The sequence below is a fragment of the Lithobates pipiens genome, unplaced genomic scaffold (assembly GCF_037356315.1).
Source record: "Lithobates pipiens isolate NorthernLeopardFrog02 unplaced genomic scaffold, aLitPip1_a1.2 Scaffold_1, whole genome shotgun sequence".
Lineage (NCBI taxonomy): Eukaryota > Metazoa > Chordata > Amphibia > Anura > Ranidae > Lithobates > Lithobates pipiens.
This window is the reverse complement of record NW_027507685.1, coordinates 218,811,994-218,829,104: the sequence shown is the minus strand read 5'-3', so window position 1 is coordinate 218,829,104 and position 17,111 is coordinate 218,811,994. Positions and strand designations below refer to the sequence as shown.

At 40.0% G+C, this 17,111-nt stretch overlaps 1 protein-coding gene across 2 annotated transcripts; it reads right to left on the bottom strand.

Moving 5' to 3' along the window:
• Positions 1-237: 237 nt before the first annotated feature.
• LOC143983302 (uncharacterized) lies at positions 238-16,127 on the bottom strand. 2 transcript variants are annotated; one of them, XR_013274591.1, is made up of 4 exons: positions 15,689-16,127; positions 9,529-9,846; positions 9,042-9,115; positions 238-680 (listed from the first exon to the last, which is right to left on the bottom strand). XR_013274591.1 is itself a non-coding variant. In XM_077482829.1 (3 exons), the coding sequence occupies exons 1-3, from the start codon at positions 15,753-15,755 to the stop codon at positions 571-573; spliced, it is 495 nt and encodes a 164-aa protein (XP_077338955.1). In that variant the 5' UTR covers positions 15,756-16,127; the 3' UTR covers positions 238-570. The 2 variants fall into 2 exon arrangements, 1 of the variants encoding a protein (XP_077338955.1); XM_077482829.1 differs by lacking the exon at positions 9,042-9,115.
• Positions 16,128-17,111: the final 984 nt, after the last annotated feature.

Here is a 17,111-nt window from a genome sequence, read left to right as displayed (position 1 = left end):
ATTGAATTAGAGATGCCGTGCGCCACGTCCATCGTGGCGCACAGATTACATTCTCCCGTGTGCTAAGATCGCTATAGTAAATGGGGAATTTGCGCTCTGTTACCGGCGCACCATTTCGTAAATATGGAAATGTGCGTTGTGCCTCTACTGATGGCGTATGGCTTTTGCAAATCACCCCCTATGTGATATCTTTATTAGGGAACAGGGAAGTCATAAAGAAATATGAACTTAAAACTATTACTTTAAACCAATTTTCTTTATTAGAATAAACCCTCGGACTGCAGAAGCAATCCATACCTTGAGAAAGCAAGAGAGAGAATAGGCGAGAGATAGACAAGCAAGATAGAGAATAAGCGAGAGATAGACAAGCAAGAGAGAGAATAAGCGAGAGATAGACCAGCACTTTAATGAATGTAGACGTAGGACCAGAGGTCATAAAAACAGAAGTCCAGGCAAATACTCTTCCTTCCATTGCTCTTTATCAGTCTGCTCCTTTTTGTCTATGTATGTTGTCCACTTTCTCTGTATGGAGAACTCTTGACTCTTGGAGGACAGGAAAGCAAATTCTCCTCAACAAGATGTCTTTACTGCAATGCCCAGCAGGATGCTTAAGGTAAAGAGGCAGATAATACGAAGGATCTCCATCACAAAATACAGAATATCCAGATTACAGCTATTATCTGCAGAAAGAGAGAGAGAGATCAGCCACTAGTAAGTGCTGGCCTGGAGTAAAGACAACAGAGTTGATTTACTAAAGGTGTCGAGCATGTTCACTTAACAATTTTTATTTTCCATTTAGCTCAGTGAATGAAGTGAAGCTGTGAAGTATTCAATAATTCTTTACTGTATTTGTACAAGGAGTTGCATTACAATGTATACAAATGGTGAATCATTGATTTATTGTATTTTGTGAATCACACAAAGGATAATACAAAAGCATAAGAGCCCTTTCACACAGCCAGTGGGGCGTGTCAGTGGTAAATTTCAATGGGCAGGGACGGAGGAGGAGCGGTGTATACACCGCCCCTAAGCCACTCCTAAGATGCTGCTTGCAGGACTTTTTCTAACTTCCTGCAAGTGCACTGCTCCAGTGTGAAAGCACTCAGGCTTTCACACTGGGGCTGCAGCGGAGGCATTTTTAAGGCGCTTTACAGGTGCTATTTTTAGCCCTTTAGCACCTGAAAAATGCCTCCAGTGTGAAAGGGGTCTAACAGTATGTTTATCAATTCTCTATAGGTATAATTTTCCCAAATTAAGCTTGCAAACTGAAAAAAGAGAGGATTAGATGGAGCTCGGAAGCAGAATATGGAAATAAGGAGGCAGAGAGGGATGGGGGATGGGAGAAGGTGAAAGGAATAAAAGGGACCAAAATATAAACTTCAGAGTAAGGAAAGGGATGGTCCACACTCAGGATGACACCCAAAAAATGGTATTCCTTTATTGAAATTACATACGATGCTGTAAAAACCGCCTACATGTTTCGGACGTTAGCACCTACACACCCGTTTTCCCAAAATATAAACTTCAGAACAATAACAAAAGTTACCAGTCAGGCTAGACATTGAGGGTAGAAGACATTTGAGTTGATGTGCTAAAGGCAAATAGACTGTTCCCCTTGCAAGAGAAGTTGTACTTTGCAAGGGGAATTTTCCTCAGAGATTAGTGAATGTGTTAAAGTTCTATTTGTTACTTCCGTCATCCAATTACTTGGAAGCAAAAATGCTGTTTTTTTCCTTTCATTTGATTTGGCATTCTTTGCAAAGGGAAATTACACCACATTCAATAAACTCTGGGGGAAATTCCTGTGCAAAGTAAACAGTCTGTTTGCCTTAAATACATCAAACCAAATGTCTTCACCCTCAGCCTGTCTAGCCTGCAAAATTGAGCTTCCCTTTCAAAGTTTTTTGACTTTAGTAAATCCACCCCGATGTGCATTAGTCGTGGCTTCTTGGATTACTTAACTATATGGACCAAACAAAAGAAAACTATGCATAACCATTGTCTGTGAGGGCTATTATTCTGGCAAAAGAGCATTGAGGGTTAAAGTCGTTGACCACATCTAGTAGGCCTGGGAGTTGCAATCTGTTCCATAGTCTGGTGATTTTTTTTATTTTGCAGCTAGAAGTAATAATAATAGTTTTAGTATTGGAGGGAAACTGACCTCTCCCTAGGTATGGAGGAATATTTAATTCCAATAGGAGCAAAGACATTTATAGTTGCAAACGTATATACAATAGGGAACTAATGACAGTACAAAGTAATTGAATAAGTGATAGTGCTTATTGTTGAACTTGTACAGCCTATACAATGTGATATACCACCAATGGGTAATTTGTAGTAAAAAATGGAGGAAGATGAAGGATCTTCCTCCAGGAAGTCTCAGGAAATTGGTTACACAACTTCACTTCCTACTTTTCCATCACAGGATATTTAAGGAAAATATGGTTACAATTCTACCAATAGTAAAAAGGAATTCTCTTTAATTGAATAAAGGGGTTGGTAAGGAATTGAAAAATAGAGATGTTCAATAATGTCTTAGGTGGAATAGATATAAAAACCTACATTCAATTATAGTCTATGATATAGGTAAAGATCAGTGCTATAACATATTTTTTATGCAGGGTAGAAAAGGGTTTTAAGGAGTTTTGGAAAAAGATCTGTTGAAGGCTAGTAATAAATACCAAGTACATTGTAATGCTGCAGGTATGAATAAGGGATATAGAGTTTGAGTATTTCTAAAGGAGGTGATTGAGTGATAAGACTGGGAGTAAAGTGGTATATCCTTTCATATCTTAAGGGTTGCTTGGATGGATAACCTAATCGTAATGGTTCAAGACAGAAAGGGACTTTGGGGTAAACCAAGCCCGAGACTTTAAAGGTGTCTTTAAACAAAATATATAAATATTAACAAATATCCATAAAAAGCACAAATTTACAGTAGATAAAAAGTAAAAAATACATATCCAGATCAGATGTTGTAGACAGAAGAACAGTTGATAGAAGCGAAGACTAGCTTTTTACATATACTACTCAACATGTTTTGCTCATCTGAGCTTCCTCAGGAGTTTAGGTACAATGTATATTAGGCTAGAAATAATAATAAATATGAAATGGATAAGAATTCATAGCAAATCAAAAAAATATATATAACACCAAATATCAAAAATATATATATGTATCATCATCTACATATATACAAACGAGCATAACAGTCAAATTATCACAAGGATATATAATACATGTGTCCACATGGGTTTACCCTAAAGTTCCTTTCTGTCTTGTTTCTGTATTTGGGATGTGGTGTCTAGTTTGGTGTTTCTGCCCTCATTATTGATTATTGTATACACTTTGGGTGTCATCCACCCGCCCTAGCTCGAGGTCCGATACACTATCAAACCTACTTTATGCACACTCATAAGGCAGTGTTGTGTTTCAGAGCAAAAGTGTTTTTTTTTTGGTATTTTTTTTCTTCTTTCTTCCTCCAATATGACCAATTACTGTGGCAATGCCTTCGATGGCCTCATGAATGAAATCCATAGATCACAAAAAACGCTGGTGGCGGTTTATCTATGGATCGTTTCTTCTTGAGACTAGATTGTTCTGGAACAAATTGTATTTTTCCAAGTACACTGAGGATAACATCTCACCCTGGGGGTTAAGGATCCAAATCTTCCCCACCATTACTCACGTGGAACCTGAGTTTAAAAATGGGAGGCTAATCTTCAGTGTTGCGCTAGGAAAAGGATGGAGTTATTGTGTAAGCATTACTCTCTGGAATTGACTGCCGTTGATAAAGAAATAGAAAAATTATATGAAGACAATAAATCCATCACCCGAGATGAGCTTTTCCCACAGAGGGAAAGCACACTAAAAACGAATTTAGAGAGCTATGTGGCCGAAATTCTAAAAACTAAGGAAAAGAAATTCATCAGGGATTAGTTATCCTATGATAACAATCAGGCATATAATTGGATTCAGCCTAAGAATAAAAATAGAAGGCGTCTCAATAAAACCTATAAACCTGGAAACTCTGTGAATGAACATACTGACTCTGATTCATCCATGTCCTCTGTTTCTTCTTTACAGGTACAGGATCACCTTTAAAATTACTAAAGCCTTGGGATCATCGGTCCCAAAAAATTCCAAGTAGAACACAAATACGGGCACTACAAGGCACACTCCTAGCACTAAAGCACCTATGAATATTCGGGCATGCACTTCTAAAACTTTAGCTACTAACGCACCGGGTCACTCTGAACCAGGTATTTCAAATGGTTCATTTTCTGTCGCACCAATCTTTTCGAGCACACAGGTAAGCAATGCGAACCTTATCACCTATTCACAACCGGATTTTCGTCGGGCACCTATTTTCTCCCAGCCGGTGCTGGATCACAAAAGAACAGAGTCACAAATTAACGAAAATCTATTTGAAGTGATTAATTTATCCTCTTATCCCCTTTCAACTGAACAAATCTCGGTTCTCAAACTGGGTCTCACTTTTTTCCCTACGCAAAGGGTGGACCAGTTTGAGCATATAAAGGATCTCAATTTGTTTTCACGGAAATTGATGTTTAAAATTTTATATGATAGACCAGAACCATTGACTCAGACACAAACGCTAGATAATCCTCTTTGAAGGCAAATGACAATTGAGGACATTAAGGCCTTGGAGGAGTTGATGGAGCTATGGGATGAGGGTGGCATAGATGCAACTGAATATATGGAGGCCGACCATCTTGCCTTGGTGCCTAGTCCCCCCTCCTCCCTGCCCCATCTTCTCCTCCTTACACTTCCCCGCTGCCCATTATCTCGATACCTAAAGATTACAAACCCAAATCCCGTAATTTTCCCACTTTACAAGGTAACCCTAATGTCTGGGCTTTTACCAGTCAGGTGACCAAAGAAATCACGAACACAAAATGGAAAGACATGTCCAGATCTAATTTGACTCTCTCCCAAACCAAAGCCTTAAGTCTTTGCAACAAAATAAAGACAGTCATCAAACTCTCCGACAAAGAGGGAATTGGTGATTATGGGCAATTACCAATATGAGGCCATGGTCATGGACATTTTTCTATCGAACCGTGAGTGGTACTGTCCGAGTCATGTTGCCCTAACCACCACTCGTTCTCAACATCTTATAGCTTCAGCCTATCATTCTGGCCTTATTAATAAAACTACTTGGGAATTTTTGAATGTCACCTCTCCCCGGACACCAACTATCTATGCACTCCCAAAGATACACAAAAATCTGCATAAACCTCCTGGTCGTCCAATTGTTTCCTGAAACGGTTGCCTCACTGAGAAGGCCAGTTGGTCAACGACTTTTTAAGACCTCATGTGGATGGCCTTGCATCTTATTTGCAGGATACGGGGGACATGCTCAGGGTCCTTGATGGAATTGTCATTCCCGAGGGATCCTGGTTGGTCACCTTGGATGTTGAGGCCCTCTACAACTCCATCCCCCATGACTTGGGGGTGGTTGTTGTAGGGGAATTAATTAGAGAGAACCCTGAAGTATCCAGGCAATACAACCAATTCATTTTAGACCTACTGTACTTGGATTAATTTTATCCAACAATCTTTTTCTTTTTGGTGATTCCCACTGCCTCCTGGTGCAGGGGGTGGCTATAAGGACCAAGTGTGCCCCCTCCTACGCCAACCTGTACCTGGGGGGGGGTGGGAACGCAATCTTTTTTTCAGTGATGACATGCAACCATTTTTTGAGTCTATACCTATCTGGAGATGATTTATTGATGACATTTTTTTTGTTTGGTTGGGAACAAAGGAAACTCTCCTTTTGTTTCTTGACAACTTAAAAATGAATAAATACAACCTTAAATTCACTTATGAACTGAGCCAGCAGAGATTAATTTTTCTTGATGTGCAGATTTTGGTCAATAAGGATGGAAGTATCGGCACTACTTTATATCGAAAAACCTCTGCAGGGAATTCTTTACTGCATGCAACCACCTCTCATCCTGCACCACTTGTAGGAAGTGTGCCTTATGGCCAATATATGCGCATAAAACGCAATTGCAGTTCTGACTCCGATTTTGAAATTCAAGCCCAGCTGCTACGATCACGTTTGTGGCAACAGGGCTACAGTCATAAGTGTTTGAAAAAAGCCTATTTAAAGGCCAAAAATCAAACTAGAGTCCCCCTTATTCATGATCCAAAAACTCCAAAATCTATATCCGGTGTACGCTTAATTATTACTTTTTCGGGACAACATCAACAGTTTAGAAGTATTTTAAATAAATACTGGTATCTTCTAATGGGTGATGAAAAGATTTCCAAGCACCTTAAACCATATCCCGAAATTACTTTTAGGTGTTGACGATCTTTGAGGGACAGTCTTGTATGTAGCCATTATACCCCTCAAGGGGTGACTGTAAATGAATCCAAGAAAGGTACTAGACCCTGTCACAAATTTAGTTTCTGCAAATTTATATGGACTGCTCGCTCCATTGTTTTACCTAATGGTCGCCTTTTTAAACCAACTTTTTGCACTACTTGTCAATCAGTGGGCATTGTTTACCTTATGCAATGTGAATGCGATGCGTTCTACATTGGGAAAACCAAAAGACCCTTCTTCTGTCGAGTTCGGGATCGTGTATCATTAATATATAAGAAACGTATTTAAACTCCCATTAGTCGCCACATTGGCATGCACCATAATTTCAACAGTACTAAGATGCATTTCTATGCCTTAGAACATATTGCGCCTGGTATGGGGGGGGGTTATGACAAATTGCTCTTACAACGTGAGGCTAGACGGATACATGATTTATCAGCGTTAAAATATCCTGGCCCTAATGATGCATTTAGTTTTAAATGTTTTAAAAAAAAAAATCTGTAAATTCACACCATTCCTTGTCCACATGGTTAGTCTATTAGCAGGTGAATTATTTTTTAATTAAATTTAATGTTGAATAAAAAAAAAAAACATTTTCTTTCTATTCATATATTTATATTAAGATCTAATACCAGCATTTATTTACCAATATGTGGTTAGATAAGTTATGGGTCCCCATTTGCCTTTTTTTAATGTTCTTTGGTCCTACTTTGTTGGTCACATGGACGCCCGGGGCACCCAGCGACTATGCAGCTAATCAACCCCATGTCTGCTTGGAGCCCCAGAGGAATTTATTTCCACTGTGTTATGGGTGTTGTTTTTTGCTGCCTTCATTCTACGATTATCCCCAATTGGCTAAATATAGTTAGGTTTGCTTGGTGGGTATTTCCCTGGTGCATTCCTCAGCCAACATGATGGTGCTGGTTTCAACACGTGCCTTGTCGGCACGTTGTGGCTCCCTTCTGTATAAGACACATGCGCCCTGTGTTTTATGACATGTACAGAGTCATTCAATAGCGCACGCCTATTCGGCAGTTCTTGACATGCCCCGATGGGAATCCCTCACTATCTGTTCGCAACCCAGTGGTGATGTAAGACGCCACCGGGTTGGGAGGTTTATAAGAGTGCAGGGTGCACCTCCACCGTCTGATGCAGGCATCTATCCCCATGAGTGGGGGTCTGGGTTGTGCTCCATACCAACTTGCCTCCTGATTGTCTTCATCTATATTGGTAAATATTATCCCACTTTCAGCACTTCTGCTCACCTCAAAGTATTTTCATCTGCGTTTGTACTTTGTATCATTTCCTTCAACCTTAGTTACTTTTTGGTCTATATTTCAGATGTTTGTTCCTGTGGCTTGCTACAATATCAATAGCCATATGTTTTTGCTGGGCTATTTAATGGCTGCACAGATTTCATTGAGGTGAGGAAATTGTTTCCTTACTATGTTGTTCATATGTTGATTCAACTCTTTTCTAATTGGAACACTTGTTCAAATATTATTAACACTTTTGTTTCTGTGCCATGGATTTGGCCAGTAACAATAATAATACCAATAACATTAATACCAATAATAATATTAATTTATTAATATAATATATTAATTTAATTTCTCTATTCCTAGAGTGGGAGCTTTTTACTCTATACCCTCCTGTGGCCTTAATTGTTGGACGTGATTTCATTTTGGCAAGGGAAACCCCATCGATGTTGTACTAACGCTATTCAAGCCTTGCTGGTTTTATAATCATTATTGTTGCTCCATATTCACTCAAGCAATTTTGTGGCAATACTGGTAAGACTCCATGTACATTGTACCTAAACTCCTGAGGAAGCTCTCAGATGAGTGAAACATGTTGAGTGGTATATGTAAAAAGTTAGTCTTCGCTTCTATCAACTGTTCTTCTGTCTACAACATCTGATCTGGATATGTATTTTTAACTTTTTATCTACTGTAAATTTGTGCAATAAAATACATTTTTATGGATATTTGTTAATATTTATATATTTTGTTTAAAGACACCTTTAAAGTCCCGGGCTTGGTTTACCCCAAAGTCCCTTTCTGTCTTGTTTCTGTACTTGGGATGTGGTGTCTAGTTTGGTGTTTCTGCCCTCATTATTGATAATCGTAATGGTTATGAGAAGTTGTGGTTATTCAGGCAAAAGAGAAAATTTTATAAGAGACCAGAGTTTATGGTGTTCACAGGCTCTATAAAAATGTTGGATGTTTAGGAACCCCCAAAGTATGTATGCTTCATCATTATGGGTGGATGTTTGTCATCCCATACAAAGTTGTCAATAGCCTTTGTATGGAGTTTAAGTATACAGATGATAGTGGAATAACTATGTTTTTTTCCAAAAGAATCGGCAAGAAAAATGACCACTGTAAATTACTTGCACCAAATCTGTAATAATTGGTAATGAGAGAGTCATATTTGTTCAAAATTCATTGTTGCTCTATTTTCAATTCATAAAGCTCAGCCCAAATGTTTTATTTAGTGGTTTATAAATGGGGGGAAAAGGCTGGAGATGCTCATTCAGGTCTTTATTAACGTCCGTATTGAGGAAATTTCCAGGACAGAAAGTGCTGGGAATCCTCTCCAATGATGATACAGACTAAAAAACTGATTAGGTAAAGTGGGGAAGGGTTAAAACCTCTTACAATAATTGTATTGTTACCTGTACCTTTCTCCCTGATGAAGTCCACACATATTTTTCTTTGTCTCTTTCTTCATCTTTTTGTCAAGGTCTCACGACAACTGGAAGGTTGGGAAAATCACACCAAGAGAAACAAAACACAGACAGAAATGTAATCTCCCCCACTTACACAAACTAAAAAAAAGACTGGAATTAAACTTCAAAGAATCTTTGTTTGGGAAAAAATTTAACTGTATGGGGTTACTACACGTAATGATAGAATTAGGTATGTTTTTTTTCCTCATACCTACATTTATTTTTTTGCCATGAAGACAAAGCTTTCTAGAAAAGTGACAGTGCTTAGGGCTACCTGTACCACTGCTGGGGATACTTACATACTTACATTGGTAAACTTTTATTCATATGCTTTACTTTAGATGTTAAAAAATACTCCTGCAATTACTCCAGTACCCCTGCCAGTGTTACAGGTTCCAAAGGACTGGCCTTAATGTACATAGGATTTGCTATAATGTACCTTTAGAACCTTTCGAAACTAATGCTTGTCCAACTTCAAGCATTATCTGCTGCTTTACTCTTTTATTGACAGTCTCCACGGTACAACAGTAAGTTCTAGAGTCTTCCTTTGTCAGGTTTCTAATTGTGACATATAGCTTGCTTTTGGTGAACTCCACTCTGTCCTTGTAATGCGTGTTAGATTCAAGATTCTCATTCTCAGGAGACACGATCCATGTCGCAAAAAAAGTGCTGAGCTCCGGCTCTCCACAGCTTAATGTCACAGACTGCCCAATTTCACCTTTAATATGTTGGGTCTCTACCACAATGTTCTGTCCATCTGTTGCAGAAGAACAAAATAAAAAATAATTTCAAAGTGTACCTCCATAAACAAGATGTCATTTTAAACCTTTAAGTATATGTAAACCCTAAAATTTATTTTGCAGTATGTGTGGCATCATGCTTCACTGCATACAGTTTTCTTAAAGCGGTGTTCCAGGCGCAATTTTTTTTTTTTAAAGTCAACAGCTACAAACAATGTAGCTGCTGACTTTTAATAAGGACACTTACCTGTCCAGCGTGCCAGCAACCTCAACCCGAGGCCGATCCATCCATCAGATCGGGTGCCAGCACCGCCATCTTAATGAAGGAAAACAGGCAGTGAAGTAGTTTCCTACAGCGCATGCACGAGTCATGCAGCGTTTTGTGGATGGCCCCATTGTTTTCTGGGACACACATGTCCCAGAAGACAACGGGGCAGCTCACAGAAGAGGAGGAAGTGTTGCGGAATAGGAAGAGGCAGATTAGGAAGATTGCCTAGCAACAGGGGTTTCTGGTAAGGTAAAAAAAAAAATTCACATTTTTATTTTTTTTTATTTTTCTGTGAATGTTAATCTAATTATTTTTTTTTTTAGGGTGGCCCTCCACTTTAAGCTAATAATTATTTGTGAGCCTGTTGCAAAGTTTCTTATCTGAAGATTCCGGCTCCAGGCTGACTGTAATGCAAAACCTGATTCCTAGCCCAGGAACTATAACTGGCTGATGTTCCTTCTGCCTATAGCAGCCCTGTGCCCTTAAGGCAAGCAGGTTTACCAGTACTTGGTTGCCCCCAAGCCTACAAATACAATGCTATAGCTCCTGGCTCAACGCGCCCCCAGAACTAAGTGACTGAGACAAGGAAGGCTACCTATAGTAACAAGGCTGGTCAGGCAGTAGGCAGCAGCTGGTAGCAGAATCCTGGGACAGTCCAAGATCAGATGGGGTAGCGAGCAAGCATAGTCCAAAAACAATTCTGAGATTGAGGCTAGTAGCAAGCAGGCATAGTCCAATAAAAATGTAAGGTCAAGTTCAGATGTCAATCCAATGAATAATTCAAAGGTCATCAACAAGGGAATCCAAGATAAAAGCAGAGATCAGGCAGGAAAACAAACCGGGAGACAGAAAACTCACACTATATAAATGCCAATTGAAGGAGCTCACACAGACAGCTAAGCGTTGGCATCTGTGAACAGGAAGTGATGTTATTGGCAGGATGTATAATATATTTTGCAATAGTTTCATAAAAAAAATATTTGCAGTAAACTGTACTCAGTGAGATATGATGCCAAACATACTAAAAATAGATTTTTGGGTTTACATTCACTTTAACCACTTTCAGACCGGACCATTTTGCTGGTAAATGACCAGAGGTCTTTTTACAATTTGGCACTGCGCTGCTTTAACTGGTAATTGCGCGGTCATGCAATGTTGTACCCAAACAAAATTTGCGTCCTTTTCTTCCCACAAATAGAGCTTTCTTTTGATGGTATTTGATTGCCTCTGCGATTTTTATTTTTTGCGATATAAACGTAAAAAGACCACAAATTTTGAAAAAAAATGATATTTTCTACTTTTTGTTATTAGAAAAATCCAATAAACTCAATTTTAGTCATACATTTAGGCCAAAATGTATTCAGCCACATGTCTTTGGTAAAAAAAAAGTCAATAATTGTATCTACAAACTAAGGTACGTTTTCTGGAATTTACGCAGCTTTTAGTTTACGACTGCCTATCTCATTTCTTGAGGTGCCAAAATGGCAGGGCAGCACAAAACCCCCCCAAATGACCCCATTTTGGAAAGTAGACCCCCTAAGGAAATTGATAAGTGGCATGTTGAGCCCATTGAATATTTTATTTTTTTGCCTCAAGCGATTGAATAATGACAAAAAAATATATATTTTTTTTTTTTTCACAAAGTTGTCACTAAATGATATATTGCTCACACATGCCATGGGCATATGTGAAATGACACCCCAAAATAAATTCTGCTGCTTCTCCTGAGTACGGGGATACCACATATGTGGGACTTTTTGGGAGCCTAGCCGCGTACGGGGCCCCGAAAACCAAGCACCGCCTTCAGGCCTTCTAAGGGCGTTACAGTTTTGAAGGCCATAAAATGCCAAGATGGCACAAACCCCCCCAAATGACCCCATTTTGGAAAGTAGACACCCCTAAATTTAGGGGTACACTAGTGAGACTAGGTAATAAATGGCGGGTGCCCTGAAACTATAAAAAAATAACTAACCAACCAGCGTCACCTGTAACAGTTATATGGTGATCACTGGTGAAAGGGTTAACTAGGGGGCAATCAGGGGGCTTTATGCGGTAGTATATGGGGGTCCCTGGCGCTATAAAAAGCTGCGGCGAACCTAAATACCTACCTGCCTAACTAGCGTCACCTGTGACACTAATACAGCGATCAGAAAAACGATCGCTTATTAGGCTGGGTTCACACTGGAGCGATGCGGGAACGCCACGAATCCGCGGCGGGTTCCCGCATCACATGCCTCCCGGCGGCAGTTCACACTGCCCTATGCGAACTGCTGGGAGTGTCAGTGAAATGTTAATGACACCCCCAGATCAGTTCGCATATCGCAGTGCGATCTGCAAACTCGGATCGCATGGTGTGAACACCCATGCGATCCGATTCTGCTGCGGACCAAAAAAAGGGTCCCGTGCGAGTTTGCGGCGGGTGCGACACGAATTCAGCCATACTATCTGTATGGCTGAACTCGAATCGCACAGAGATCGGATGTGATTTGCACTGCAGTGCGGTGCGAATCACATCCGTTCTCATAAACCGCTGCAATGTGAACCCAGCCTTAGTGACACTGGCGACGGGGGGTGATCACGGGGTTAAACCTTTATTGGGGGGGTTAGGGGGGTACCTTAGAACTAAAGGGGGCTAACCCTAACTGCCCTAACAGTTATTACAGTCACAAATGACACCCGCCGGGTGATCAGGGGGTTAAACCTTTATTAGGTAATAAATGGCGGGTGCCCTGAAACTATAAAAAAATAACTAACCAACCAGCGTCACCTGTAACAGTTATATGGTGATCACTGGTGAAAGGGTTAACTAGGGGGCAATCAGGGGGCTTTATGCGGTAGTATATGGGGGTCCCTGGCGCTATAAAAAGCTGCGGCGAACCTAAATACCTACCTGCCTAACTAGCGTCACCTGTGACACTAATACAGCGATCAGAAAAACGATCGCTTATTAGGCTGGGTTCACACTGGAGCGATGCGGGAACGCCACGAATCCGCGGCGGGTTCCCGCATCGCATGCCTCCCAGCGGCAGTTCACACTGCCCTATGCGAACTGCTGGGAGTGTCAGTGAAATGTTAATGACACCCCCAGATCAGTTCGCATATCGCAGTGCGATCTGCAAACTCGGATCGCATGGTGTGAACACCCATGCGATTCGATTCTGCTGCGGGCCAAAAAAAGGGTCCCGTGCGAATTTGCGGCGGGTGCGGCGGGTGCGATGCGAATTCAGCCATACTATCTGTATGGCTGAACTCGAATCGCACAGAGATCGGATGTGATTTGCACTGCAGTGCGGTGCGAATCGCATTCGTTCTCATAAACCGCTGCAATGTGAACCCAGCCTTAGTGACACTGGCGACGGGGGGGTGATCACGGGGTTAAACCTTTATTGGGGGGGTTAGGGGGGTACATTAGAACTAAAGGGGGCTAACCCTAACTGCCCTAACAGTTATTACAGTCACAAATGACACCAATGCAAAAAAAAAAAAAAAAATGACATTGGTGTCACTGTGACTGGGGGGCAGGGGTAATTGGGGGGGTGATCAGGGGGGTGTGAGTGTGCCTGGCATGTTCTACTGTGTAGTGTCGTGTTGGTGCAACTCACCGATCCTCTCTCCTCGTTGTCGGAACGAAAAATACCGACACGGAGGAGAGATTACATCACTTCCTCTCCTGTGTTTACATTACAGGAGAGGAAGTGATGTGACGAAGGATTTCTATTCGTCGGGAGCGATCGTGAGGGGGTGGCCATGAATGAATGGCCGTCCCCTCATCCGGGATCGCTCCCGAACGAATACCAACCGCCGCAGGCACCGGGCGGGGGCCCGATCGGGCCCCCGACCCGCGGGAAGGCAAGGACGTACATGTAAGCCCTTATGCCTGCCCGTGCCATTCTGTCGACGTACATCGTCGTGCGGCGGTCGGGAAGTGGTTAAATTGAACTGAAAGTAATTCAACTTAAAAGGACTGAGTACATCTTGTGAGTAAAGTATACAAAAGTATACAAAAAAGCCAAAAATCCTGCCTTGGGGTACCCAAGGAGGGGGTGAAGCTGGTCTTAAATTATTACAACTGTACTAACTCCTATCTGTATTTATCCACTTCGGTCTATACTTAGTTGCTTAATGTAAAGAAATTGAACTTGTCCTGTAGATGAAATTGAAGCATTTAGAGATGCTTGCACATTTCTTCTAGAACACACAGAAACCCAGTCATATATTGGAGCAAATCAACATAAAGATCTTATTGTTTTCTGTGAAGCCCTGTATTAGCTGCAAGAAAAGTGCATAAAAATAGTTATTTTATTCTCTAATTTTTATTTATTTTTTATCTATAGAAGTTGGTTACAAATGACTTTAGGTCTTGTTTAATACCCAACCATCAACCTCCTTTTAATGAGTAAAAAAAAAAAGAAAAAGGCTATGTTCTTAATTTGCGAAGAAAAATCTGCATGTGTCATAAGAAATCCAAACACTAATAAAATTCATCAAAGAAAAAAACCCATCCACTTAGCTTAAACATCAACAATAAATAGCACTGTATAAAATGTGCTTTAAAAATAGTGGTATACAGTATATACAGCTTATAGTTCAGAAAAATGTCTCCTTATTTGAAGGGATATCCTTTTTGTGTTGTGTTTCTGGGATAAGAATGAAAATATATTTTTCAAAAGGGACAAAACAAAAAGCAAAATAAAAAAACAAAAACCTGACAGGAGTTTTAAGCATTCCATCCAAAAAAATTTGTCTGGTGATACCTTTTTTTTTTCTCTAAAGCTTACATTTTAGCGGGCCTCCTCACTGATTGTCCCTGATTTGAAACCAAACTCTTCTGCCCCATATTCCACACTTACCAAACCATACAGCACATTTTGCTGGAGCTTCTGCCCAAGCTTTTGGTAAAGTAGGTGTCAAGTCCGTTTCTGCATAGGACTATGCTACTCTAAACCACTTGTCTTCCTCACATCTTTAACTCCATGTCAAAAAACATATTGTTGGATAAATACGAAAAAACTAATTATGGATGGAAAAGCCTGAGTTTTTCTCAAATGATGCTTTGGCGGTCGCTTAAATAGATCAGTAATCGATGGGAAAACATAACTTGCTAGATTGCTGACTGAAACACAATTTATATAATTTGATTAAAAAAAAAACTTTCTGCAAATGATTCTCAATGCATATCACCCAGAGAATTCAAAAGAAATTCATAATTAAATATGCAAAGAAAAGTCACTCAATGTGGACAAGTCTGACCTTTTTGAAGAGCTGGGTATGTTTAAATAGTTTGGGTTGAAATTGAAGGAAAAGTGTAGATCATGCTAGGTTCTCTCGCCTATTCTCTCTGCTGTGCACAAATGGGCAGAGATGCTGTTTGCAATTGCTAGTAAGACAGATAATAATAATGGACAACGTATACCCTATAGTATTTGAGACCAAATGAAAAAACAAAAGAGCATTTAACTGGCATATTAATATCTTTACGTCTACGGTTACCTTCAGTGTCCTGGAACACTTAAAAATATACAAGTATCAAATCTGAATTTATGTTTTAAAAAAATACACCTGGTAATAAACAATCTTACATACTTCCTTACCAGCCTGCAGGACAATACAGAAGAGGGTGAGTAAAGAACGTTTGTAGACATGCAGAGAATTCTTCATTTTGGCAGTCAGAGCATTGAGAATGTACTTTCATTTTTAGTCTATTAAACTTTTTCTATTGAAGTAAATTGGCAGATCCCCTGCTAAGGCCCTCCCACTTCTGAAAGTGACATCATGGAACCTGTGGTTAGACCATCATATCTGGCTGGACTAACAATTAACTAAAGTTTTTTTTCTTTTTTTTTCTTTTCACACCTTTCCTGCAGTGGCTTAACTTCAGTTATGATGACCGCATACCAGCACTTATTTTTTCACGTATACAGACACACACGAAAGACTTAAAAGTTTGCTAACTACATGCCTTCTGGAAGTGGAAAATTGCTTCAACATTAAAATAAAAATCTAAATTAAAACCATAGATGTTTTACATTCCATGAGAATTCTTTAAAATCCTAACAATTCTATATCAAAGCAAATTAATAAAGCATTGTTAGCACACACAAATGCAACAACACTTTATTATTTCACAGTCAAGGAACAGAAATATTTCACAGACCTGCTGCACACCATCCATTTTTATGGGCTGCAATGGAAGACTGAGAGTCTGGGAAGGTTTTGTCATGATATATAAATTAGGAATGTCTTCTCCACCTCATGGAGAGTCCTATCTCAAAATACAAGACTTCCCTTATTATGCATATGTTATATGTGGCCACAGACTGTATGCCCCAAATATACACTATATTGTCAAAAGTATTGGGACACCTGCCTGTGACAGAGCTACCCGGGACAGGGGCTTTTGGAGAGAACTTGGTAACCTTTGTTTCAGTCCCCATGTCCCTCTTATGTATATGTGACCACCTGTGTTTTAGGTGCACAGGGTGGCCAAGCAAATGGGACAGTAATATTTATCCACAATAGGAACTATACAACAGGAAATATACAAAGACTATTCCTGTTTTTTTTATATTCTGAACTATACGTGTTAATTGAAAGATCTAATCACATTGGCCTCTGTACAATGTAGGAGACGGATAGTCTGCTACTGGTGGTCTCCTGTTATTGTGTGAAGGAGTTCTGTGTTTATACTTATGATAATGTGTATTGTAGTTTGTGAGCTAGGAGACGACAAGTCTGACCTGGAAGGTCAGAGCTCTGAGTCACCTAGACTGGTTAAATGACTGGTCAATTAGCTCATGTTCATTTATGTTTCTGGTTACAGTTTGTATTGTTCGAGTAATATGAGCATGGGGAACCTCCTTCTGAAGTGTATAAAAGCCTGTATACTTGTTCAAATAAACAGTTCCAGCTTTGCAGCCAAACAAGTCCTGCCCTGTTCTTGGTTGTAAAATGTGGCTATAACATCTAATATCTATATTCAGACTGCAGGAAGCGGTATATGACGGAAGCACTCAA